Source organism: Pteropus medius, unplaced genomic scaffold (genome assembly GCF_902729225.1).
Source record: "Pteropus medius unplaced genomic scaffold, Ma_sr-lr_union100, whole genome shotgun sequence".
NCBI lineage: Eukaryota > Metazoa > Chordata > Mammalia > Chiroptera > Pteropodidae > Pteropus > Pteropus medius.
Genome location: NW_024342467.1, coordinates 12,085,409 through 12,109,498, shown reverse-complemented (window position 1 = coordinate 12,109,498; position 24,090 = coordinate 12,085,409). Strand labels below are relative to the sequence as shown.

Below are 24,090 nucleotides of genomic sequence, written 5' to 3'. Positions count from 1 at the left end.
ATAATGTTATCTAGTTTCTACGACTACAGATCAAAAGTTATAATTTAAATGAACACGGGGACAGGTGTATACTAGACACATTGACAATAAAAACTGACAACTAACAGAATAAATCAAGGGAAGAGCCAAAAACTATTTTTAAAGTACCAATAACAGCTTGGGGTAAGCCATTTAATATAGGCTTAAACAGCCCCTACAGATTCTGACCGACCCTGAAGCTATTATTTTTTCCTGACACAATACAGTGAATGAATGATATTTATGACAAAAAGCTTGAATCTGCAAGTAAATAATATCCTATATATAATTATTAAAGTACAGGACTAAGTAATAAACTTTGAATAAACTGCAATTAAAACTTATGAAAATATCAAGGGGTACTTATGGGGGGGGGTTATCTTTGTGATTATATAAATGTCTAACTACTACGCTGTGCACCAGAAATTAGTATAATATTAAATGTCAACTATAATTGAAAAACATTGTTTTCATAACAAAAATAAAAATTCTAGTTGGGTAATCTGCGAGTGGATTAATTTCTACCTAGGAGCCAAAGCCTTTACATCATGTGATCGTAGAATAATTAGGTTTGTGAATAATATGAAGAATCTGCATCATTAATTCACTTTTACCAATGATAGACTTTGTAAAAGGTATCGTTTTTCAGAAGTATTAGAAGAAAACAAGTCGTAGACTGTAGCGAATAAAACAGTCACAGGAGAGGGTGAAACTGACCTTCTGGGAATGAGCAAATGGGCTACGTGAAGACATCAATGGGACAGCAGGGCTGTGAAGCGGTTGATACATCAAGCTTTAGTGATGTTTAGACAAATTACTCCAGGGAACTAGCACAAGTGAAATAAAATTGGACCAAAAATGGTTGTATTCATGGATAAGCTAAGGAGATTACTAAAGAGCTGATTACGGAAACAGACTTAAAATATCAGGGTTATCCTACAGAATACAAGATCTCAGAAAGTATTAGACAGAGGAAGTCAGGAATTCAAATGAAAAACAGGTGCAGGCTAATAAAATCGGTATCATGCTGTGGTTGAAAACGGAGATGGGATCGGGATCTTTTTCACATGCCCAGTTTTAACATGACTGTTCAGTTATAATTTCCCTAAAACTTTACATTTGTTAGGCTGAAACTAAGAGTCATTTCATTCTGAATTTAAAGTCAGCATAGAAAGGGCAAATGTGGTCTAATTCTGGTGTACAGTATTTTCATTATGTGATAAGTGTTATTATTTGCTAACTAAGCCTAAGGCATGTCATTTTGTTCTGAAACAGTAATATCTGAAAAGACTTCTGCAAAAATGATTTAAAAAAATAATGTAGTAATCTTGTGAATAAACCAATATACCTTAGCAAGTGATTTTACAATAGGATTCTCCATAATCCCCTTGAGGAAAATGAGGTCTATTTCTTCGGCTCCCGTAGATGAGGGCAGCTCTGTGAGGTTATCCAACACTTGCTGCATTGCTGCTGAGATAAAATATACAAAAAAACACCTTAAATTCCAAGCAATTATGAAATACGATTACAAAATAACTCAAATAAAAAGGCATTAACAATTAACGCTCTTGAAAAACTGCATTTTAAAAAATTGAATTGTTAAATAGTATAAGTTTCTAATTGACTTGCCATGAATTAGTAGAACAGGTTTTTTTTATATACAATTTAGGCTTTATACATATACTTACAACCTTATACTTGTTTTATATTTTTCAAATTAAAAAAAACTTACTCAAGAAGATATATAAAATTTTAATAGATCTATTAAAAAAAAGATTGAATTACTAATCAGGAAACTTCTCACAAGCCTGGAACCAGATGGTTTCATTGGTGAATTCCATCAAACACTTCAGAATTAAAACCAATACTTAACAAACTTTTCCAAAAAAAAAAAAAAAAAAAAATAGAGGAGGAGAACACGTCTCAACTATTTTATGAGATCCTGATACCAAATCCATACAAAGACATCACAAGAAAATTAAATGAAGATGCAAAAGTCTTTAGTAAAAGATTAGCAAATGGAATCCAACAACATATGAAAAGAACTATATACAATGAGCAAGTACAATTTATCCCGGGAATGCAAGAGAGGTCCATGAACACATGAAAATCTATCAATGCAATATACTGTATTAATAGTACAAAAACAAACAAACAAACAACAACAAAAACATGATAATATCATTAGACACAGAGAAAGCATTTGACAAAATCTAATATCCTTTCTTGATAAAAACATTCCACAAACTAGGTACAGAAGAGAAATTTCCTCAACTCGCTGAAGGGCTTCTATGAAAAATTCCACAGCTAACATCATACTTAATGGTGAAAGACTGAATATTTTCCCATAAGATCAGGACAAGGCAAGGATGTCTACTCTTGCTACTTCTACTCAACATTGTACTGGAGGTTCTAGCCAGGACAGTTGGGCAAGAAATAAAAGGCATCAAGATTGGAAAGAAATAAATAAAACTATTTCTTTTTGCAGATGACATGATCTTGTATATGTAGAAAACCCTAAAAAATATACAAATAAATTTATTAGAATAAATGAATTCAGCAAGGTCACAGAATATAAGATCAAAATACAAAATCGATTATATTTCTACACACTAGCAATAAGCCTACAAATGAAATTAAGAAAATCATTCCTTTTACAACAGTATCAAAAACAATTAGAAATTAGAAAAAAATGAAATGAAAGAACTGTAAGATTTGTACACTGAAACTATATGTCATTGAAAGAATTTAAAAAGCCTTAAATAAACAGAAAGATATCTCATATTCATGGACTGCAAAGATGGCAATATTCACCAAAATGATCCAGATTTAATGCAATCTCTATCAAAATCTTAGCTACTCCCCACCCCATCCTTTTTTTTTTTTTTGCAGAAATTGATAAGTTGATCCTAAAATTCATGTAACAAATGCAGATGAGCCAGAATAGCCAATCTCCAAAACAACAAAGCTGGAAGACCCACACTTAATTCCAAAATGGACTAAAAAGCTAACGCACATAGTAATCAAGACTGTGTGGTACTAGCATAAAGACACACATGTAACTAAAGTTATATGAGTCCAAAAATAAATTCATAAATTTATGGTCAATTGATTTTCAACAACGGTGACAAGATAATTCAGTGGAGGAAAGAACAGTCTTTTCAATAAATGGTACTCGGACAACCGGATATATCTATGCAAGAGAGTGAAGCTAGACCTCACCTCATTCAATAGTCTTAATTCTATTGAGATTAATTTTATTAGTTTTATCTTCTCTTGATGTTTCTTTAGAATAAGTCTGCTAATATTGCAGTTGTTTAATATTCATTTTCCATTTTTATTAAAATATAAACATTGTTAAAAGTCAGACTGTACTACTATGTGGCTTATAATGAAATTTAGCAGTTCTCTGTTCCATACTGTCCACCCCTCCCAACTTATCCTACTCTCCAGTAACTACTTTGAATTTAAGTTTCTTTTAATCATGTCTATATTTCTGGATACATGCTAACGTTGCTACTTTTTGATTTATCCATTTTAGACATTATGTATTTATTTTCTGTTAGAATACTAGAAGGTTAAGCTTTTACCTTCTATCTACACACTGGCAATTTTTTACAAAATCAACAGTTGGTGCTTTTCATATGGAACTCCTACAAGGTTTTTTCCCCCAGACTTTGCAAGAAACTTTGCATCGTTCCATCAGCAATTTTTCCAAATGCTCAAATAATTGTCTAATACTCTACCAGACCCACTCCCCGACTTCTAGCCCTGAACTCCCTCCCAAACTACTCTTGTACATTACATCTAGACAAGTTTATCTCTATCTAGGTCTCTACTCAGTACATGTAAACAGGAGAAAAATGTGGCCTTAAAACAAGGAGAAGAAAAACCGGTATTGGGCTAAGGTGAGGAAAGAAGACACAAGGAAATAAAGAATATAAATGAAGGACACTTCAATAATTTCACTTGTGGTCCAATGTGTACCTTTAAGTGGGCAAGAAACAATAGAATCGACCACCTTTAGAAGTGTTTTTTACCCTGTAGCTATAAATGTAGTTAGCTCTGCTTCTCATAATTACTTTTTCCTTTCCTTTGAAATTCTGTATTTGCCTGTATTTTTATTATAAAAAATTTCAAATATACAGGAGACAAAATAATATAATGAACCCAATAACTGCCAGCTCTAACAATTAGCACCTCATGGCAATCTTGTTTCATACCCCTATCTACTTATCTTAGTCAACTTTGAAGGAAACCCCAGACATATTTTAGTGTATATGCCTAAAGGATCAGCACTCTTTTAAAACAATGTAACCAAAATACTGTTAACACATCTAACAAAGCAACAGTAATTCCTTAATATCACCAAAGATGTAGCTGGTGTTCAAATTTCCAGTTGTTCAATGTTTTTTTAAAAATGTATCCTCTATATTGGTTCTTATATTTTTATATTTGTGCTAATTAATAAGTGGAAAGAAAAGTAGTAGAGATTGTGAAATATACCTTTGGTTATTTTGAAGATTTTCATAAGTTATTTAATTCTTGATTATATGCAATTCAATTAAAAACGGGTAAGACTGTCAATATCCCAGGTCCTGGAAAGGGAACCCTGAATATTATAAAGTTGCCAAACATCCCCACACTAATTTGTACATTTAACAGAAGTCTAATCGAAGTCCCCAGCCATGTTTTCAGTCCAGGTCTGGCCTGGCCTTCCCCCACAAGGAAACGGCCGGGAGCTCCAGGGAACCGGGCTCAGGCAGGGCAAGGGCATATACCGATGATGTTGGGCTAAGGCTGAGGAGGCCATGGCGCCCGGCAGTACCTGGCTGTCCAGGGGGAATGGCGGGTTGGAGAAGGTTGACAGGAACCTGGGATTTGTACTGCTTTTTATTTTTGTAAAGAAGCAAATCATGTGCTTTTCAATGAAATCTTGAAGACCTCATCTCATGTCCCCATGGGATACATGCTCCAAAGACTTGAAGGAGGAACTGGTAACTCGACTATTCAGGCTTCAGTCTATCAAGTATGAATCCTAGAGCTCCTTGAAGAGGATGACGCAAGACTGCTACAGCTGAAAGCCCAGAGAGATCAGCTTCCCTACAACTCTGTGTGTGGGATGAAAGCTCTGGATGCCATCCGTGCCCCTAAGATCCCATTTCGAGCTGAAGGTTGGCGTCCCCATTCCTTAGTGGGCAAGAATTTCTGCTCCTACCTGCTGGAATTGCCAAACACTAAGACCCCTTGCAAGGGTGTGCTCAGGGCCCTCACTGGCACCCTGCTGGATGGCTGAGATGGCCGCTACGGAACTCTGGCCTGTGGCCAGGTGTACCTGTGCTACCAGGAGGCACCAACTGAGCTGGCCACCGTGGTCAACGCGCACAGTGGGAGCTCTCTGCGACGACACCATCAGCAGCCAACCACCTGACCCGGTCTCCTGAAGCCCCCTCAACAACCTTCAGGTAGCACGCCTCCCCTCCAGTCAGAAGAGCGTATTTGCCGAGCACTTCCTCAAACTGAAGAGCTTCAAGGACAGCTGTTAACACACTGGGGAGCACTCTGGGTTGGCACTGAAGGGCTCTCCAAGACTGAGCCGGACAAACTGCAGCGTGCTTGCCCGGCAGCTCGCAAGTCACCTGGCTCAGCAGGTCTGGACTGGACCAGCCGAAGGCCCTGCTGAGTCCAGAGCTCTGAGGGCTCGTCTTACAGGTTCACCCCCAGCCCTTTCTTACAGACAGTTTCAGAACATCTGCTAAGACTTTCCTCCCCCCAGAATAGCACGGCGCTGTTCTGAAGTTGAATCCAGATGCTATCCTTAATGTCCCTGTCCATGCTTCTTTAAAAATCCTCACTTGGTCTCGGCCACAGGTCACCTGCGCTGCTCCCGGCCATTTAATCCCAAAGGTGAGAGCTGTCTTCCTGATCTTCCCCTTTGTACGTAGCTACATGGGAACCGTTTGGGTCTGGGGCATCTCAGAGCTGACTGGTGGGAAAGGCAGACAGGGACCAGTGGGGGAGGTTGGGTGAGGTGGTGGGTGTGTGTGGAACAACTTACCCAGTGTTCCAGTTAAACCAGGATGTCAAAACATTCACACAGCTTCCCTGCCATGCAAGGACGGGCCCTAACACTTGCATCCCAAACTCTCGTTGTGAGCGAACTGAATGATGTTCTGACGCCCGGCATCACCCCATGCCCCCTCATTGACTGGGATGCGATGGGACAGTACGAAGGAATGGTTCCCCCTCGCGAGCCAATTCACCAGACTGACTGTGTAAATTAGTTACCTAATAACAGGAACTATGAAAAGAACACAATGGTTCCTTTTAACAGAATTATTCTAAGCACATTTGAGAAAATCTGTAAGAAATGAGAGAAGTAACCTTATAAAATATTAAAATATGAACTAAATCTATAATTACTCAGACATGGATGACCACAAGGCAACTCCAGTGTAAAGGCTTAATGTACAAAACAGGCAGCTCTCTGTGGTGGGAACCTTCCACAGCTGGGTGGGAGCCAGGGAAGCAGGGAAGTGTCCCAATTTACTCAGAGCTTCTGGGAAGAAAGGAAAGTCCCAAAACTCAGAAAGCAACTTTTCTACAAGTTCCACTCCTCCTCCATAATCACTAGAGGATAGACCCTTCAGTTAGAAGTTAGATTAAATGACATATAAATGGAATTTTTATTTGAGCTAGAGAAAAATTAATACATTTACGCTAGACCCTTCAGCTACAAATATGAGCAAATCAATCACAAAGCTCTTATGAAAACTAGCGACTCACCAGTTTCGACAACCAGAAGCATCGCCCGCCAAAGAAACAATTACTTGGGGCGGGGGAGGGGGAGAGAAAGAGCAAAAGACATGAAGAACAAAGATTAAACTACAATGTGCGGGAAGTCCAGACTGAAGAATTCTCTCCCCTGAAAAGGGCAAAGAGAGGGAAAGCATGAGAAAGCTGCTATGGGTCATGAAAGACCAAAATTTACAGGGTAATGGGGAATCCAGAAGTAGAAAAAATCAGAATTATAAAAGAGAAAGCAGAAATCAATCGAAAAAAAAAAAACCCAGAGATTTGATCGATAAGCTGGCTTTTTCAAAAGACCGATAAACACGGACAAAGACTTGGCTAGTCTGATTAAGAGAAGACACAAGTCACATTAGGAACACAATGAGAAAATAACAGTGGGAATAAAGAGGATTAAAAAGAGAAGAGAATGAACAACTTTATTTTAAAATCTAGTCAGGTAGAGATTTTCTAGAAAAATGTCAATTACTGAAGTTTAGGAGAAAGAGGTAAAAATGGAAATAGTTTATAACAAAATAATTGAAAAGGTTTTCAAAGATCTATCCTTTTACAAAGACATTAGCCCTAGATAGATAAAGGAATATATTCTATCAAACCTTTAAGAAAGAGACAATTCATGTCTTTAAAATAACAATTAACAGCCAAGTACAGTTTATCCTAGTAATGTAAAGATGGTTTAACATTAAAAATACGTAATGTAATTTAATATATTTCCACAGTATAAGAAAAAAAAACCCACAATCATCTCAATGCTTCAAATATATCAAATAAAATTCAAACACAGTCCTAATGGAAAATCTTAACCATAGTAAGAATAGAAGGAAACCAATAATTTTATACTGGAATCTATACGAAGTATCATAGTTAATGAGGAAATGTCAGAAGCTTTACTGTAAAGTCAGGAACAAGATAAAAATGTCCACTAGACCACTGCTTTTCAAACTTAAATAGAAAATTTTAATCAATATTGTGACATGACATTTTTAAGAAATACAGATAACTATCTACTGAGAAAAGCCTCCAGGAATCAGTTGAAAAATTATTAAAGGTATAAGAATTTGGCTAAGTGACTAGACATAAGAGCAATATAGAAAAATCAAGTTTTCCTAAATAAGAGTAATAACCAACTAGAAAACATCATTGGGGAGAAAAGAGAGACTAGTCACAACAGCAACAAAATCTACAAATAAGGGAAAAGACTAAAATAAAAATGTTCAGACAGATATGAGGCAAATTATAAAATACACTAAAGGACATTTAAAATAAGTAAATGAAGATATCATGTTCTGAGGTAGAAAGACTCAACACTATAAAAATGTCAATTCTCTCCAAATCATTCCTAAAAACAAAACAAAACACAACAAAAAAACTGAATAATTCCTAATAGAAACCCCAATGGGATATTTTTGGTAAACTAATTCTAAAATTTATGTGAAAGAGTAATATGTAGAACTAGCCAATGCATTTGGAAAAAAGCATAAATGTAAAGGAAGTACCTGTGCTATCAAGAATAAAAACACTATAAATTAAAATGGCGCAACATTAACAGAGTAACAGATAAATCTTGACATAGTAGCTAAATAGGATTTAATTCATGCTTAAAGGTTACATTTAAAATCAGTGGCAGTAGGGTTCAACTAAATATAGTAGATTTAAGTTTATATTCTTTCCCTTCAGAATTTATTAAAACGGCAGCAAAGTATTAATAGCAGTTTTTTTCTTTTAAAGCCACAAGAAGAATGGTTAATGAGAAAACAAATGGCCAAAAAAATAGCAAAAATATTTGAAAGTCTGAAAGTGGTAGGAATAGAAACTAAGCCAGAGTAAAGGAAGCAGTAGATTCTATCTTCTAAAATATTTGTGTAATCCAACAAGTCATTTCCATCATCCTTCATGAGTCCTAGCCAAAACCATTTCTCGCCCAGACTACCACAGAAGCCTCCCACATATTTATATATATAATTATTAAAATATAAATTTATGGCATATAAGCCTTTTAATACATTGCTAGAGTCATCTGTACCACCCTTTTGTAGTTTTAGTCATACCCATCTCTCCTCTGTCCTGATGCAGAGTCTGCCCCTCACCTTGCCTGTAACCACCACTGTGTACCTAATTCATACACATCCCTCAGGAGCAGGAAACCCATGTCCCTGGCTGTCCCTACTAAAATAAAGTCTCCTAATATATATTTTCATAGCATTCTATACTTTATAGCTCTGACAAACATAATCAAATATTTTGTTTAGTGTATAACTTCCTTTCTAAATTCTAACTCTGATGAGCACAGAAATCACACCTGTCTTGTTCAAACCTATGTTCTCACCAACCACCCCACAGTCTGGTACATCATAAGTTCTCAATAATATAGTTTCAGTCTCAAAAGTGGAACAGTGTTGTTACCAAAACCAACAATAGTTTTTTAAATTAGATATTATTTATAAATAAAATGTCTGTATGATACTTGGAATCAGCAATATGGGTAATTTACAAAGCAGTTATATCAAAGCTATCAACTTCCTATAAACTGTACAACAAACCATAAAGAAGGAAGTGGTATCTTTCAATACTTAGTCCACTAAAATGGCTAGCTTTTACAGTAATACTTCTTACATGTAAATATATTTCTAACTTTCTATAATATAGTTCAGTATACATAGCAAATTTAATAAAATGAATAGCATTTACCCAAAATATTCTGTTCCAAATGCCTTGTAGAATTGCTTTTATAAAAGCATTTCTACCTAGTTTTAGAACTATAATTAAATAAACTATTCTTAATTAATTAGGACTAGAACCTATTTTTAATATTAAAAATTCTTTTGTGACCACATTTGGTGGTATCTTCACTCCCTTTCAGTTCAACAATCTGAATTTCCCACTGAAAATATGACAGGTAAATTAAGTTTTCAGAAGATGTTAAAAATTACCTCTGCTTTTATAGTTTATAAATTATTTCACTAGAATCATGCTGCATAATTTACAGAAGCCAGGAAATGAAAAACAAAATCTTATTCTATGTGCACTTGGAAAGATTTAAGAATAATTTTCAAGGAGGTACCTAAAAGTTATCTGGACTATTTCTAATGCATTTGCAATAGAAAAGCAAAATTCTTTAAAAAAATACATTTCTGAGAAATGATATAGAAAAAAAACCCCACTGAAATGTGGATCAAGTCAGGTTTCTCTAAGGTTAAATTTTGACACAATTATTTTTACACAACTGGTTTGACCAAGACAGCAGAGTTCATGTAAACCATTTAGTTAACTCAGTAAGACAATACTTTTCTATAAAATGACTGTATACTGTCGATACCTTAGCTTTCAAACTGGTATCTTGAAATTCTAATTTGGATATACGGGATCAAAGAAGAAAAGTAAAATTTTGAATGCACCGCGCTAATTTAATCAACATTAACTGAGTTCTTACAGGCCTGACGACAAGACACAATGTTAGATGTTGAAGGGAATCGAGATGCACTATCCATTCCTCTAAAAACTCCATCTTGTAGAGGAGACCAAAACATGTAAACAAGTGTATAAAGCACAATAATAAGAACATTATGAAGGAATCACAGAGTTAGGTGATGTAGCAGTTAAAAGCCTGGACTCTGCCACTTAACTAGTCCTACAAACCCGAGTAAATGCCTTAACCAACCTCCCCAAGTCGGTTTCTTCCATCCGTTAAGTGGGCGAATGACAATGGTTTGTAGCTCACAGGGTTGTTGCTGCTAAATAATACACGGGGAAACTCCTCGAACAATAGTTCCTGGTGCATTATTTACGCTGAGGGAGTACAGGAAAGGAGTAAAATGTTAACTCTTTCTTTGACGGGGGTGGCAGGATGATGATAACAAGATGGAAAAGTAGGGAGACACAGTGGAAAGGCATCCTCCTGAAAATCACCAAACCGCGTTCACCCTACTGAGAATCCGGAATGCATGGTCAGTATTTAAAGCCTTGATACAAAAGGTGGAGTTGGAGTTTCCGCAGCATTCCTAGCACATCTCCAAGCGCGGAGTCAACAGAAGGAAAGGGTGAAGGGCGGGCAGGTGCAGCGGCGGGGCACGGGCGGGGCAGCGGCTGAGGGCTGGTAAGGAGCCCCGCGCACCAGCGCGCGCTTTCGGGCCAAAGCACCACCAGCTTCCTTCCGGAGACAGCGGGTGTTCGTTCTGCGCAGGAAGGGTCCCTGGCGGGGATGCTGGGTCCGAAACGCGGCGCACAGAGGCTGAGGCAGATCTGCTTCTTCGTATCAGACATTCCAGGGCGGTGGGGAACGAGACTACCTGGGAGTGAATACACTAAAGCAGTATTTCTCAAACGGAAAACTTGGGGAGCAAAAATTCCTTTTTGCACAGTATTGTGCGCCACCAAATGCCTGCAGTGATTCACACTTCTCATGACAACTAGAAACTCCCCTGACCACATTCTCCAACACTTCCAGGGGTGTGGCATCACCTCCTTCCCTTCTGTGCTTCCAACTTAAAGCATCTTATTAACATTAATATGTTCTATCTCCAGGGTAAAATCTGCCGTCTTAATTTAGCTAAGTGGCGGGGCTCCCGGCTTGTTCACCTGCTCTTTGCCTACAAACCTGAAAGAGAAGCCTACCTGAGGACTTAGTGTCCGCGCATGCCCCTCCCCCCATTCCAGAGCCAGGGCTGGGGGTGGGAGGACGGCCTGTACCACTCCGGAGGAAATGGTCATCAGATTTATACTCTGGATTAATCAACCTAGTCCCTCACATATAAATATAAACCAACCACTATGGATCAGTAGAAGAAAATATCAGTGACAGTGGACAGAGATGACCAAACTGGGGCAGGGACAGATGGTGTTGAGCACAGAATTTAACATTTTTCTTTTTATTAGCATTCTCATAGACATCTGAGAGGCTACTGCCACGAAGAGGGAGAAAATGGAGCAACCCAAGGATAAGAAAAAGTTCCCAGTAATTAAAAATATCGTTGTCACATTTTTAAAAAATCAAACAGCGAACTAAGTGATGGAATAAGGTTGAAACTGCTAATTAGGAAAATCAAGTTAAAGTAAATGCCTAAATGCAGAACAAAGAGAAAAAGGTGGAAAATATGAGAAAACTGAAAACATAGGCCAAGTCTAACAGTGCTACCAGGATTTTCATAAGACAAGGTCAGAGACAAGATGGAAGGAAATAGTTGAAGAAATAATAGAAGAAAATGTCCCTGTGTTTTAAATGTCAAACAAAACAAAACTTCAGAATAAAAGGCTTTCCATGTGCAGAGCAGATTGAATGAAAAAGATCCAGATCTGGACACATTTAAATGCGACTTCAGAATGCCAAGGACTAAAAGGGGAGAAAAATGAAGATTTCTAGAAAGAAAAGAGTTATGCAGAAGGAATAATAATCAGACTTCCACTTCATTTATTACTGGTAACACTGAATACCAGAAGATAATGAAGTAAAAACGTCAAACGAGTTAAAAAGCTTTACATGTTATTTTTAAAAAGCTGTTATATATTCACACACATACATACAAATATGTATATGTGTGTATATCTACACATACATAGTACAAGAAAGTCTATACTGAAATATTCAAAAATAAACACAAAAATTGATCTCCTCCAAAGAGATTTCCTTTCTAACCTTTCAGACAAAATTTATACCTGTATCTGAATATATCCTTTTTAATTACATACATGTGATTGTTTTATTAATAAATTAACCTAGTGATCTTTACATATTGGAACTCATTCTTTTCAATATATCTAATACTATGTGGACGCAAAATTTATTGCTATATGGATACAAAATTTATTTAGTTTGTTCTCTATTAAAAGATATACAAGTTGCTTGCATTTTTTGCAGTTATAATCAGGGTCACAATCAGAATATGTCTATATCCAGACACACATATATATTTATATATGCATCATTAGTAAGTAAATACTATGAGCAGAATTGCTATGTCAAAAGTATATGATTTTTCAACTGTCAGTATCAAACTGTCCTTTAGGCAGGTTTTATCAATTACATTTCCATCAAGAGGTCCTCATTTCATTATTTGTTATAATAATGAATCGCCTCATAAAGACATATCGTAAATGCTGAAAACTCATGCAGCAAAAGAAGTGATTGAGATAAAGTGAGAACTAAATTCTAAATTCTAATCTCATTTTTTTCCAATATAGCATTAAAAAAAAATCCAACCACATTTCCTTATCTGTAAATTATAAATGACACTGATACAACTCACAAGGTTATACAATTAAATGACTAATCTACTAAAAATGTGTAAAGGCTAAATATTCTGTTTTATCTAATATCCTGCAATTCATAATCTCTTCAGCCATCTCTCATTGTGACATACTAATTCAGTATCAGTGAAAAATGAATCTCAACAGCAATTTAATTACAATTTTTTCTTACTTTAAAAACAATGTTTTTAAAAAAAAATTAAAATAGTTGAGTTTTTCTAATTTAATCTTCTTAACTGACCACTTTGCACCTCATCATCTTCTGATGACAAGTTTAATTCAGAAAGTGAAATAACGTTTTTAATGAACTTATCAATATTTCTATTATAAATCAAATGCCTTGCAAAAGCAATTAGTATAACTGTCTGGCAATGTTACTTCTCAGAAACAATTTTCTATTATATGCAATGCTTTCAGAAAAATAGTCCTCTCAAGAAAAAAAAAAAAAAAAAAGGCAGGTTCTGCATTCTGGATCCACCCCCTCCCCCGCCCCACAAACATGTTTAAAACATTGTTTCACTTCCTTCTGGGCTCTATGGTCTCCGATGAGAAATCCGCATTCATTTAAATAGTTATTAGTGGGTTTTGGATTTTTGTTTTCGGTATTTTTGTGTGTGTATTATTAGCAGTTTGACTACGACGTGTCTGGGTATGAATTTCATTGGGCTTATCCCATTGTAGGTTCATGGAACCTCTTGCATCTACGGTTTATGTCTTTCATTAAATATGAGAAGTTTTCAGCCAGTATTTCTTCAAACATTTTTCTGCACCAAAGTCTTTCTTCTTTACGTCTGGGTGTCTAATGAAACAAAACGTTGTTTACCTTCTAGTGTCGTCCCATAGGTCTCCGAAGTTCTACTCATCACTGTTTCAACTTTTTTTCTCTGTTGCTCAATTTGGGTAAACGTCTAATGATCTGTCTTCAAGTTCATAGACTCTCTTTGTCATCTGCATTCTGCTACTGTGCTTGTCCACTGAGTTTTTATTTGTTATATTTTCAGTTCCAAATTTTCCATCTTATAGAACCCTTTGTAAGTTACGTTTTCCACCAAATTTGGGATGGTTTGGTGCAATTACTTATTATTTCTTTTATAGCTGTATTTCAGAGTGTACAAAATACAGAATATGCCTGCATCTGTCCAGTTTTTATAGCTGTATACAGTTCAAGAGACAAGGTTATAGTGTGCTTACTCCATCTCACTGGAACCTTTTTTAAGTTATATTTTCCACCAAATGTGGGTTGCTTTGGTGCCATTATGTCTTCAAATATTTTTTTTGTCTCTTTCTTTCCTTCCTTTCTGTCTGGAACTCTCATTACACGCGTGTGAAAATGCTTGACATTGCCCACGGGTCTCTGAGACTCTGTTTACTTTTCTTAACATCTTTTTTTTCCTCACTCTTCTTTGGACTGAATACTTTCTGTGGATCTTCACATTTTCACAGCTACCTCCAATCTGCTGTTGAGCCTACCCAGTGAATTCTTCATTTCAATTAACTGTACTCTTCAAATCTAAAATTTCTATTTGGTTCTTCTTTTCTAATTTGTTTCTCTAGTGCGATTCTCTATTTGTTGCATGTCGTTAGCTTGCTGTCCTTTGCCCATCTAAATAAACATATCTGAAACAGCCAATCTGAAGTCTTCGTTAAATCAAACGTTGAACCCACTCGGAGTCAGTTTCCATTGACTGTTTTTCCTGATTATGGTTCACACTTTCCCGATTCTTTTCTTTTTTTTTTTTTTCATATCCAGCAGTTTTTGGTTGAAAACTGAACCTTTGATATATTATAGTAACTGCAGATTCGTTTTATTTTTCAGGGTTGTTGAGTCCTTTTTAGTAATTCATCTAAACTTAAAACGCAGAAGCTGAATCCCTCCATGACAGGCAGTCGGGACATCTCTGTTGAGTTTTTTAATTCTTTTTATATTTTGCCTGGCTTTCTATGGGTTGTACCTATGTCTGCTCAGCTTAATCATCATCATCGAATGACTTGGGCAAAGGTTGTGCTCAAAAATCTCAAGTTTCTGCGACTTCCACCCTCTGTCAGCTGATTTGGGTACAGGCTGGGGAATGCATTCAGAGTTGTAGCCAGCTCTCCCAAGTCTCCCTTGTTTTGAACTTTTTTTGCCAGGCTCCCTCAGGTCTCCTCCTCCACGCATGTGGTTCCCAGTCGACCAGGGCTGTGTGGAGAGCTTATCACGGCCTTTCTACGGCTCGCTCATTTCTAGGATTTCCCTATTAAATTTTACTGGTCCACCACTCTCCCCAAACCAGGTCCACGACCTTGAACTGGCAAAACAGCAGGGTTTTTTTCCATCTGTTTCCAACCAAATCCACCACTTTTCACCAGCAAAGCCACAGGTTTTTGTGTCCTCCTTAACTTCTTTTCCTGAATCAAGCCATCCCCCACCCCCAACTCTTTGGCAACAAAGCTGCTGGCTTTCTCAGCCAGCCCCAAGCTAGTAAAGCGTCAGTTGTCACCAACTGAGCAAAGAGGGTAGAGTGGGGGGCAGCTGGGCAGGTATCTGGAAAGAGCCCAGGCACGAAGGCCACAGACTCACACTGCTCTAACCCCCAGCCCTAACAGCTCTGCAAGATCAATTTTTTTAACTGCCTTTGGTCAATTTCCAATACCCCTAAATGGCTGTTTTCAACCATTTTGTCCAGTTTTATATTTGTTTTAGAAATAGGAGAATTGCCAGACTCTGCATGCCACCATTACTGGAATTCAAGCAATGTTTTTAATGAAAGATTTTCAAGTTTTAACTGTACTAAGTCTGCATTGTCACAACTTATTATCAAGTGAAAGAGATCATCATGATAATTGGTAATACTCTTCTAATGAGACAATTTTTAGATGCTCATTGTGACATTACTGGAAACACTAGAAAAAACAAACCACCTCGATATTCCTCAGCAGGGTAATGGCTGAATAGCCATCCTACGAGTATCTGAGACAGTTAAAAGAACAACATGGCTTTATATGTTCTAAAATGTAAAAGCTCTCCAAAACACACTTTTCTGTGAAAAAAAAAAAACAAGTGCATAAAGATCATGTGATACTTATAGAAATGAGGCACACGAAACAATGCTATATTTTCCACAGGTACAAATATATAAATATAAAGGAAACAGCCTGGAAAAATAAAACAAAATGTGATAGGTATAACCCTGGCTGAAGGAGCAGAGGTTGAAAAAGGGGCTAGTTAGAAAGGCTCTTGGCTGTATCTGGTAATATCTTAAAATTGTTACAAAATTAATATATTTATGTATCCTGTGTAACAAAACAATAACTTAACAAATGAATTGCTCACGGGATGAACTGTATATTTGGAGAGTCAATATCATAAGGGTTTCTAGAGGTTTCTGTAGAGACTCATAAGGATGAAGAAAAATCACTTTACCTAATAAAATGACGTACCCTTACATACAAGATTTTATTGGGCAAAAATGCTTAGCCTCATTTCTCTAGTCATGAACTTGTCTCTCTAAAGATAATCTCCTTATATAGAATACTTCATCCCTTAAATACCCATTCCTTATATATTACTGTGTACTTTTTATCATGGATTTCTTTCCCATTAAGCCACTTCAGTCTACCACATGAAATAATACCCTTTAATAGCTTTAACTTGCACAGTTTAAGTTATGACTTCTTTAATGCCTACAGTTAAGATTATAATGATGAAACTAACAATTACTCTCAATTCTTTAAATTTCATCCTACGAATCAGATTTTCTTTTCTATTTTTACCCTAATCACAATCTTTATAGATTTCAAAAACTAAATGTAGACTTCAAGACACTTTGGGAATAAATGAAAACAACCTATCTTTCACTTTAAGCCAACCTCACACAAAATGAAAACTGTAGTTCCTACATATAGCCTCAGGGTATTTGGTTTGAGATTACTGAGAATTAAGCTCTATACTGATTCTTGAAAAATACTTATCAGGCCAGAAGACTTTTCTTACTCCCCTATAATACAATATTACTCTCTCACAATTGTAAAATGATAAAATAGACGATCTTTTCTATTTGCAGTAAAGGACTGAGGAAGAATTTCTTACTATTGTCATTATAAAAGGAGCCTTTTTATAAGCATTCTTTCAGACTCTTCAGCTAATATAAACACACCTACACATGCCAATTTAAGCAGAGCCATCAAGTGGTCTCAGTGGTACAAGTCTTAAGGACCCCTTATTCTTTATAACTCCTCCATCGCTGAATCATGCCTGCATACCACTGCAAACATACAAATCATCTATTTTAATTCTATTTTTAAGTCAGTTGTCCATTGTCTTCTACCTAGATTGTCATTTCAATATTCATTTTTGCATTTTCTCTAACTTAGTGAATTCTAAGTGTTGCTCTAAGTCACTACTTGAGTTCATATAATAACCGCCTTATGTGTGTAGGTTGTTACCTTTTTCTATATTTTCTATCCCATTTTAGTCTCAAAAATTGCCACGCGCTGATGGGATAGGTATTATCTCCATTTTATAGATAAGAAAAATGGGGCCCCAAAAGTTTAAGAGACATGCAGAGGTGGGCCAATAAAGGGGAAAAAAAAAATCAAGAATTCAGTTCAACTCATTGACCCCAAACCATGCTCGTTTTTCTCAACTGTAATCATAGATTATAAGCAGCATTCTCCATAGATGACCCCTCTACAAAGCAATCTCAATATTTTCCCCAAACAGAAGGAAGGAAAAGGTCCAAGAGACTGGAAGGATAATAAATCAGGACATTTTGCAAGGGACTGGCCAAGAGATAGGGATATGATGAGCTCCGTTCTGTCACTGAGGGCTTGCATTTCAACAAGTAGCAGACATGAAAGAAAATCAAGAAACAATCGAGTTTGGTCAGTGGAGAGAGCACCGGGCATGAGAAAATGCAATTTCTAGTTTTCCTGTTGCCACTACGCAGCATGACTTTACTGATTTTAGCCCTGAAGGGGTAGACACAGGGATTTCTATGGATCAACGCCAGCCACCTCTCCTCACTCCTACTGCCATGGCAAATAGTTGGACGTGGTAGTGGAATCAGAAATATCTTGAGAAACTTGGAAGTAGCTGCAAAATTTAATAAGATGAAGAAAAGAATGAGTTGCAGTAGTAACACGCACAGGAGCAGCAAATGACTGAAATAAATGCTTGCAAGAACAATGGATGACTGAAACAAAAGCAAGGTTAGGGGTCAGAAATGGCCTTTAGAAACTACTTGCAGTCAGAAGTGTCCAGAGATGCTGGATGCTAGGGGTCGACAGTGGGTTAAGATACTTCTCCCCACTCTACTTTATGATCTCTGGCTCCTTGGAACTGTGAAAGGTAAACAGCCATTGAATCAAATGTATTTACTGAAATCTGAAGAAAAGGAAGTATTAAATATAAAACTTTTCCTTTTTTTTAAATTACCAACTTTCTTTTTCCTTTCATAGTCTTTGCTTAAAGTAATTTTTTTAGGGTTGAAAGCAATTAGCAAGAATGAGAGAAAATCTGAAGAAAGAGTGAAAACAAACACAGATTTTAACTATGTCACTGTACATTATGTAATTCCGAAAAAAAAAAAACCCAAAAACCCTAGTATAATGGTTAATAAAAGAAGCCAAGATCCAAAGGGAATACCTATGCTCATAATTTCTTTTCCCATTCCCTCAACTGTTTTTAAATAAAAATATCTGGTAAAACAAGGGCAAAGAATGGTTCTCCAGCATTGGCCACGCGTTTCATGCCTGCTCCCTGTTTCCCTTGGTTAAATTATAACCTCTCAAAGAACAAGAGCTTTCATTTCTATTATAGCTCCCAGTATAGTGCCTTGTATACAACAGGCACCCAACAAATGTTTAGTAAATGATCAACTAATTCTCTGAATTATTTTTCCTTTTTATTACCCAGCTTTCAGATCCAACCGAAGACAAAATTTTGTATAATCAACAACCAACACATACCAAAGTAAAATACAAAGTCGCTTTGGATTTAACTTGAGTTTGTAACAGTACCAGTATGCCAAATCATTTCTTGTGTTAACTTTCAAGAGGTCTAAAGAAAAACTCTGAAGCAAGGCATGGATGGTTGTAGTGGCTCTCGGAGCAAACAATCTTCTTTTGGAAGAGAAAGCTGAAGTGTGCTCTTCATCACAGATGCTTTTACTTTTTACATAATTAAAAATTGAAATTAAGAATGGTTTTCTAGCAGAAACTCTTCTCTCTGACAAGCTCCAAAATTCTGATGTGCTTGTATTTGATAAAACCAAATGTCAATCTTGAAAAAAAGCCAATTGAAATACAAAAGTAAAATGAACAAATACTTTTATTTAAGAGGACATATATCAATTTAAGAGGACATATATCTAGGTAAAGATAAATTTTGCCCATCTAATTTTGCTCTCACCTAAAACCTTTTCTAAATGTAATAAAGATGGGTGCCTGTAATTTAATTTTTAAAGAGAAACATTTACAGAGATGGGGAGAATGCAAGAAAAGTTGACTTTGGAAGCTTTAAAACACATGGACAAATGAGTAATTGATTTAGCAGACCCAAAAAAAGCCAAACACTCAACTAGCTGCTAGGAAAGTGGGAAATTTCGTTTACACAACAAAGTCTTCCAAAGGCTCGAGAATTAGCAGCACAAGTTACTTGAGGTGAGGGGAACCAAAATAAGGAGACGCAGATAAGATTAGGTCAGTATTCATTAGCTGATCCATTAGTAAACTGTAGTTACCTTTCTCCATTCTTATATTTTTATTTTCTTGGAGTTATTTCCTTAGTTTTTCATTATACTGCTCATCGGTAATTCAACCCCATCCTCCTTGCAGGGTAATAATTGCCAGCCCCTCACCCCCGATCACGGAGGACCGAAAAAAAAGAGAGGTTTATGTTCTGGACAGAGTAAGATAAAAAGTATACCTAAACGAAGGACAATGAAATCACGTGGCAAACGGGATCATTGGATACTGAGACAACTCCTTCACCTGCTTCTACCTCTTGATTTTCAGAAGGCTTTTAGTCCGGTCTTTACCTTCCAGGCAGATGTGGAATATGACCAGCCTAAGAGGAAAAACATGGATATCAAGATCAGGTATTACCCCCAAACAATCCAGTCACAGAATGGCTACAGAGAAGCTCAACGTGCAAACAGAGCTTCGTGTTTTCAGTTTTCCACTCTTAACAATGAGCTAAAAACTCTAGGGTATTAGATGCTGAAAAGAGCCTGTTAACATGAAGGATAAAAAATGGAATACACACTCAAACAGATAAAATCTACTTGAAATAATGAAACTACTCAAGGTGAAGAAAATGGCCATTAAAATTCTCAGAGAAATAAGAGAATATTGCATTCACGAAACTAGAATAAGGTTGCTATAGAAGAGGAGCATTCACAGGGAACGAAAGAGCTCTTACAAAATTAAAAAGTAAAAGCAGAAATAAAATTCAACAGAAATCGTGAAAGATAAATTTGGGGAAATACCAAACAAAGTAGGAAATCATAGAGGTAGAAAAATAGAAGAAAATTAGAGGACCTGATAGAGAGCATCTAAATAAGAGGAGTTAGAGAGAAGAACAGACGAAATGGAGAGGAGGGAAATATTAATAAAATACTATTTTCCAGAACCAAAATCTCTAAGTTGCTAGACTAAATGGGGCATGGAGCACCCAGTGAAACAGATGAAGATAGACTCATATCAAAGCACATCACTGTAAAATTTCAGAACACTACAGACAAAAGGAAAAAAATACATACATGTCAAGAATCAGGAATCAAAGTACTTTTGAGCTTTTCAGTGATGGCATCCAAAGACAGAAAATGACAAAATGATGCATTTAAAAACATTTAAAAACATTTCCACCCTAAAATTCTTTACCCTGCCAAACTATCAATCGAGTGTGAGGATAGTTAAAAATAATTTTCAGACTTGCTGATGACATTTCACGAAATTAATCCACCACGAACAATTTTTCTCAGAAAGATTTAAAAAAAAAAAAAAAAAGACCACATTGCCCTCTGAGTGTGAAATAAAGGGGCAAAATAGAAAAAGGTAAGATATGAGATACAGGAACTAGAAGGCCCGACCCAGGAGAAAGGCGGAGGGGACTCTCAGGAAGATCATGACAAGCGTGTATCAGGCATGGACAGAGCGAGTCCACAGTGGACAAGTCAGAAGGCTCCAGGAGTGACATTTTCAAGAAAATGACGTTGATAAATTTGCATAAACGTATTGAAAGATGATTTAAAAAACTAGCAGAGATTTCAGAGATGGATTGTTAATAAGCAGTATAAATGGAAATAAATAATAAATATTAACTCCAAGATAATAAAAATACAGGAATGAAGAAAGGTAACTACCATTTACTAATGAACCAAGTAACAAATATTGATCGAATCAAAATTACTACTATAATCACGTTGAGAGAATTGAGGGATAAGAGGCATATATGGTATAATATATACAGAGTGTGGGGATGGGAGGAGTAGAGTGGAAAAAGAGCCTCATTTTCCATAATGGTTAAAAATAAAAAATCAGCAACGTACACATGCCATTTACTGACACGGAGCTAAAGGCCAAAAGAATCAGCCAAGAAGTTCAAAGTAATAGTCCCTGGGGAGCAAGAAATGGAGAAAAAGAGAATTGACAGCATTGTTGGTCTTTCAATTATACATGCATTTGCAATTGTCACAGAAAATTAAAACCTACAAAAAATACATCTCTCATGAGTAAAGAGTAACCAGTTTGAATGTCAAAAAATCAGAGAATTATAACCATTCTTCTAGAGTTAGAAACAAACAGGACTTTATATATATATATATATAAAGCCAAAGCCTGGGGAACAAGCTGTCCTTGGATGATATGCTTTATTACATTCTTTTTTGTATACATTATGGCATGAAATATACTGTGGTAAAACAGTCCACTAAAATATAACATATAAATTGACTATTTAAAAGCCTATATGACAGAAAAAGTTGAAAACCGCATGATCTCTCTTATATGTGGGATATCAACCTGAAAGCAACAAATGATCAGAGACTCATGGACACGGACGATAGACTAGTGGTAACCAGAGAGGAGGGGAGGAAGGGGCGGCGGTAGACGGGGTAAAGGGGTCAAATATGTGGTGACAGAAAGAAATCTAACTCTGGGAGGTGAACACGCAATGCAATATACATATGCCTTACTGTTGAACTGTACACCTGAAACTAGATTTCGTTAACCAGTGTCACCAAAAAAAATAATAAATTAAAAGATTTTAAAAATAAAAGCCTACATTTTCAATTTTTAAAAGGTACATATATTTCTACATTCATACGTATAAAGATCTAACTTAAACAAAAGGAAACTTTCTAGTCAATCTTATTTAATTCATCATAAAACTGCTTCTACTTACTGCCACGTTTATTTAGTGTCAACTCAAACCATTTTCCTTAATGCACACACTACCAACTCTACTCTAACAAGAAACGGGGACTCAAAATCACTGACCTACAATCACATGCAATTCAGATTATAGTATGATGCTACACTGACATGAGATCTACATAAAAATATTTTACAAACTCCTAGAATAGGCTATCAATTTGTAATATCTTATTCTTATCTCGCTCAATGCTCAGGCTTATTCTTCACAGTCTACTTATACCGGACCTTAAAACACTGAGCAAAACATCACATAAAAGTAAATACATGGCACCGCATTAAAAATAAGCACGAAAATATTTTTCTGATGGGGGGAGACATTCTCTGCTCAAAGGGTTAATGCCACTGCGCCGTGCCCTCCAGGCGTGAGTGCTCCGGTAGGAAGATAAAGGGAAACACGGGTTCCCCACATAAGGAGTCTTTGCATGAAATGTCAAACGCTGTCCAAATATGAGAAAACTCTGATTCCATGCATCCAGATGACAACCCCGCATAGAAAAGCCTAATTATTTAACAGTTTTAGAAATTTAGAAAATCCAAAGCAGTACTATCCCACTGAGCGCAGCGAATTATATCCTATCCAAAATGAGAGATTATTTTAGGCTTTAATCTCACATTTCTTATCTGTAAGACTTCCCAGTTTTAAGAAACTTAAGGAATGCGCAATATGTTCAAAGTGGTGAAAGAGCACTCTAAATAAAGGAAATGACAATTAAACACTGGTACTATTTTATCTCTGTCTCACTGCGAATTTCCCTGTGGCAAGCATAAACACTAGACACAGCTGGATGTCCTTGCTAGCCCTTCATTTCTAGCAGGTAAAGACTGAGCTGGATACTGCCTTTGGGGAATGCTGGCAACAAAACGAGCTAACGACATGGGAATTTGTGTCTTTCGTAATTTTTAAAAGGTTACATGAAGATATTGCTTGAAATACTGCAGAATGTTTTACGAGTCATTTTCTATAATGATAGCTCCCTGCTTTAACAGAACTTTCTTTATATGCTTTGGCTTGATAGAATGGCATCGATGGTGTAGTTGACATGTAGACTTAGTGGAAAGAGCCATCCAGTGGCCTATCGCTCGCCTGCACTCATTTCAATATAGGCAGCCCTGGCCGACGTCGTCAGGGGATCGAGCCTGTCTGTCTTCATCTCTCCTCACCTCTGAGTTCCACAGCAATCTTCTCCACTTCAGGGCCCTTATTCCTGTTCTCATCTCCATATTCTTCAATATGCTCGAACCTCCCTGGTTCTCCAAAATACAACGAGGTCCCAAATATTGCTGCACAATTGTATTACTTGCCCTTTCCTGGGTTTCTCTCACATTCCCTATTTCAAACATTTAGTACACTAAGTTGTCGGCAGATGATTTTGTCAGAAGGGAAAGGAAAAGAGAGGCTATCATTTATCATTTATTGAGATTCCCCTCCACCTGTAGAATCAAATATATCAGCACCATTCCCTACTTCTTCTCAAACCTCAGAAGAAACTGTGCCCCTCCTCCTCTACGATGACTCAAGCTCCACCCCCGCCCCCCCCACCGCGCACCCCCTCAGCACCCTGCTGTGAGGCAGCGCCTCATGAGTTATCCCTCTCCTCGCCTGTA

General features: G+C 36.7%; 1 protein-coding gene and 1 pseudogene across 6 annotated transcripts in view; one reads left to right on the top strand and one right to left on the bottom strand.

The window, feature by feature from the left end:
- Positions 1–24,090, bottom strand: part of PALS2 (protein associated with LIN7 2, MAGUK p55 family member) — a 95,128-nt gene that overhangs the window by 41,222 nt on the left and 29,816 nt on the right. For 2 of the 6 annotated variants that reach the window (XM_039862560.1, XM_039862555.1), the window contains exon 2: positions 1,367–1,488. In XM_039862560.1, the coding sequence (XP_039718494.1) occupies positions 1,367–1,483 (117 nt within the window). In that variant the 5' untranslated portion in view covers positions 1,484–1,488. Of the gene's footprint in view, positions 1–1,366; positions 1,489–19,975; positions 20,117–24,090 lie in introns of all 6 variants that reach the window. The other 4 variants (XM_039862559.1, XM_039862561.1, XM_039862558.1 and 1 more) reach the window with 3 other exon arrangements.
- Positions 4,638–5,564, top strand: LOC120602121 (protein C1orf43 homolog; annotated as a pseudogene).